Source organism: Silene latifolia, chromosome 1 (genome assembly GCF_048544455.1).
Source record: "Silene latifolia isolate original U9 population chromosome 1, ASM4854445v1, whole genome shotgun sequence".
NCBI classification, from domain to species: domain Eukaryota; kingdom Viridiplantae; phylum Streptophyta; class Magnoliopsida; order Caryophyllales; family Caryophyllaceae; genus Silene; species Silene latifolia.
The window spans coordinates 182366787-182369066 of record NC_133526.1 but is presented as its reverse complement, the minus strand read 5'-3'; the positions used below and the strand labels follow the sequence as shown (position 1 = coordinate 182369066).

The 2280-nt window shown below is 42.9% G+C and overlaps 1 protein-coding gene across 1 annotated transcript; it reads right to left on the bottom strand.

Annotated features, from left to right (window-relative positions):
* Positions 1-386: 386 nt before the first annotated feature.
* On the bottom strand, positions 387-1082 carry LOC141588476 (uncharacterized). The gene is made up of 2 exons (XM_074409918.1): positions 990-1082; positions 387-869 (listed from the first exon to the last, which is right to left on the bottom strand). Exons 1-2 carry the CDS (start codon positions 1080-1082, stop codon positions 387-389), a joined length of 576 nt encoding a protein of 191 aa, XP_074266019.1.
* Between the last annotated feature and the right edge of the window lie 1198 nt (positions 1083-2280).

Here is a 2280-nt window from a genome sequence, read left to right as displayed (position 1 = left end):
CGTACCCTCACCCCGTACTCCAGATCTATGTGAACATCCGTGTTCATTGGCATCCACGAGAGTCATTCTAGAAATAGAATGCTAAGGGTAACGAGTTCTTGGCGTTCATGTCACTATTTTGTGTCTTGACATGGCACGAGGTATTCGAACGGTTTCCAATTTTCCACAATAAATTGGTGGCGACTCCACAAATGCAAACGCTTGTTTCCCAAGCGCCCCCGTGGCCCCATGTCCACAGGGTAGCTCAAGAACAAGACTAGGAAGGAGTCCTATCTTTTGCCCTTGAAACCGAAATATTATATGGTAAGGAGACGATTTCTTCTTACTAATTTCGAAAGTTTTGTATGCATAAGATCTAGAATTAATTTTATGACTAAATTAATTATTCACATATTCAATATGTAAACTTTTGAGATTGATGAATCCAATAGTACAGAACCAGGTACAAGGTTTATGTGATGCTGGAATCCTCTCAGGGGTGGGAATCCACTAGGCAACTCAGCTGGAAAAACCTCGTATTTCTGAATAAGAGGTTCAACATCTGCAGGCACACCAGTGCTCTCCTCTTCAGTGGTAACTTCTCTTGGCAGTAGAAACATCACAGGCTGCTCTTGCTTTAGCTCTTTGATCTTTGCTGCCTCAGATAGAAACAACACTCCATTGACTTCCTCAGGCATATTAGGACTTCCATAGCCTCTTTGGTTTGGTGGCAAGGGAGTCAGGGTGACTTTCTTGCCATTGTGCTTGAAACTATCGACATTTTCCTTTTCCTGATGAGTGGTGTTCCTGTCAGAGTCCCATGGCCTCCCCAACAGTAGGTGGCAGGCATTCATAGGGACCACATCACATAACACTTCATCCTTGTACACCTTCCGAATTGAAATAGGAACAATGCACTGCTTGGCAAGTCTCACTTTAGAACCTTTGTTTAATCATCTTAACTTGTATGGACTGGGGTGCTCCTGGGTAGGCAAACTCAGCTTGCTGACCATAATGGTGGAAGCTACATTGGTACAGCTACCTCCATCAATGATTAGATTACACACCCTCTCTTGGATAGTGCATCTACTCCTGAATATCATGGATCTTTGATTAGCTTATATAGGAGCTGGATGGGAGTGCATAACCCTCCATAGGACCAAATTGTGCTCTGTGTTAGGGTGGGTTACAACTTGTCCTTGATCAGTTTCCCCCTCAGGCCTCAGCTTCCACTTCTTCCAGGACCAATGTTTTATCTTCCTCATACTCAACTAGACCTTCCTTTTCCCACTCTTCAATCTCCAAAGCTGTGGGAGCCCTGTTAGAAGAACAATCCTTCTTGAAATGGCCAAAGCCTTCGCACTGAAAGCACTTGATCTTATCCCCGGGCAGAGGCGGGTTGGTTTTAGGGTACATGGGTGCTTTCCTTTTGTCTGCTGTGGGTTGGGTAGCTGGTTTAGGTGTCTTAATGATCTTAACACCAGTGTAAGGCTTGAATGTTGGCCTGGTGGGAAATTTGGGTGTTATAGGTTTTACTTTTCCCAGTTTCTCAACTCTTAAGGCTAGGTTGACTGCCTCATCAAATGACCAAACCTGTTGGATTCTTACCCTGCTAGCTATCTTAGGATCTAAACCCTCAATAAACCTTGCAATGTTTTGCTCAGGTTTTTCAATAACCTCACACTGCAGGGTTAGCTATTCAAAGCTCCTAAGGTAAGCCTCAACAGATAGTTGTTCTTGTCTTTACTGAGTCAGCTTAATAAAGATATCCTGGGTATAATCTTTGGCTATAAAGTTTTATTTTAACTTCTTTTTCAACTTAAGCCAAGACCTGACTGGTTCCTTACCATCTCTAATCCTTTGGTGTTTCATACTTTCATACCAAAGAGATGCATATCCTTTGAGTTTTAAAATGGCAACATTAAAAGCTTTTCTGTCATGGCTTCCTCATATGGATCATGATGTGGTTGCCTCCTTCCTGCTCCCATTGCAAACCCTCTCCCCCTTCCTCTTCCTCTGAAAGGTGGTGGTTGCCTTCTTGGGTCGTGGTTTGGAAATTTCTCCATGACAGTGTGGACAACATTGAGCAAAGTATCCACATTTCCTACTAGATTCTCTATTCTGGTCTCAATACCAGCAAGTCTCTCTTCACTCATTGGGTTATTCTTTGTAGTTCTAATGTAGCTGGGAAAATGAACTCGCTTTCTCTCACTCAGGACTAAAACAAGATAGGATTGTGTAATAACCTAAGCTCTGATTACCAGAATTTGCAGTGTAAACTGTGGGGACAGACACAATTTG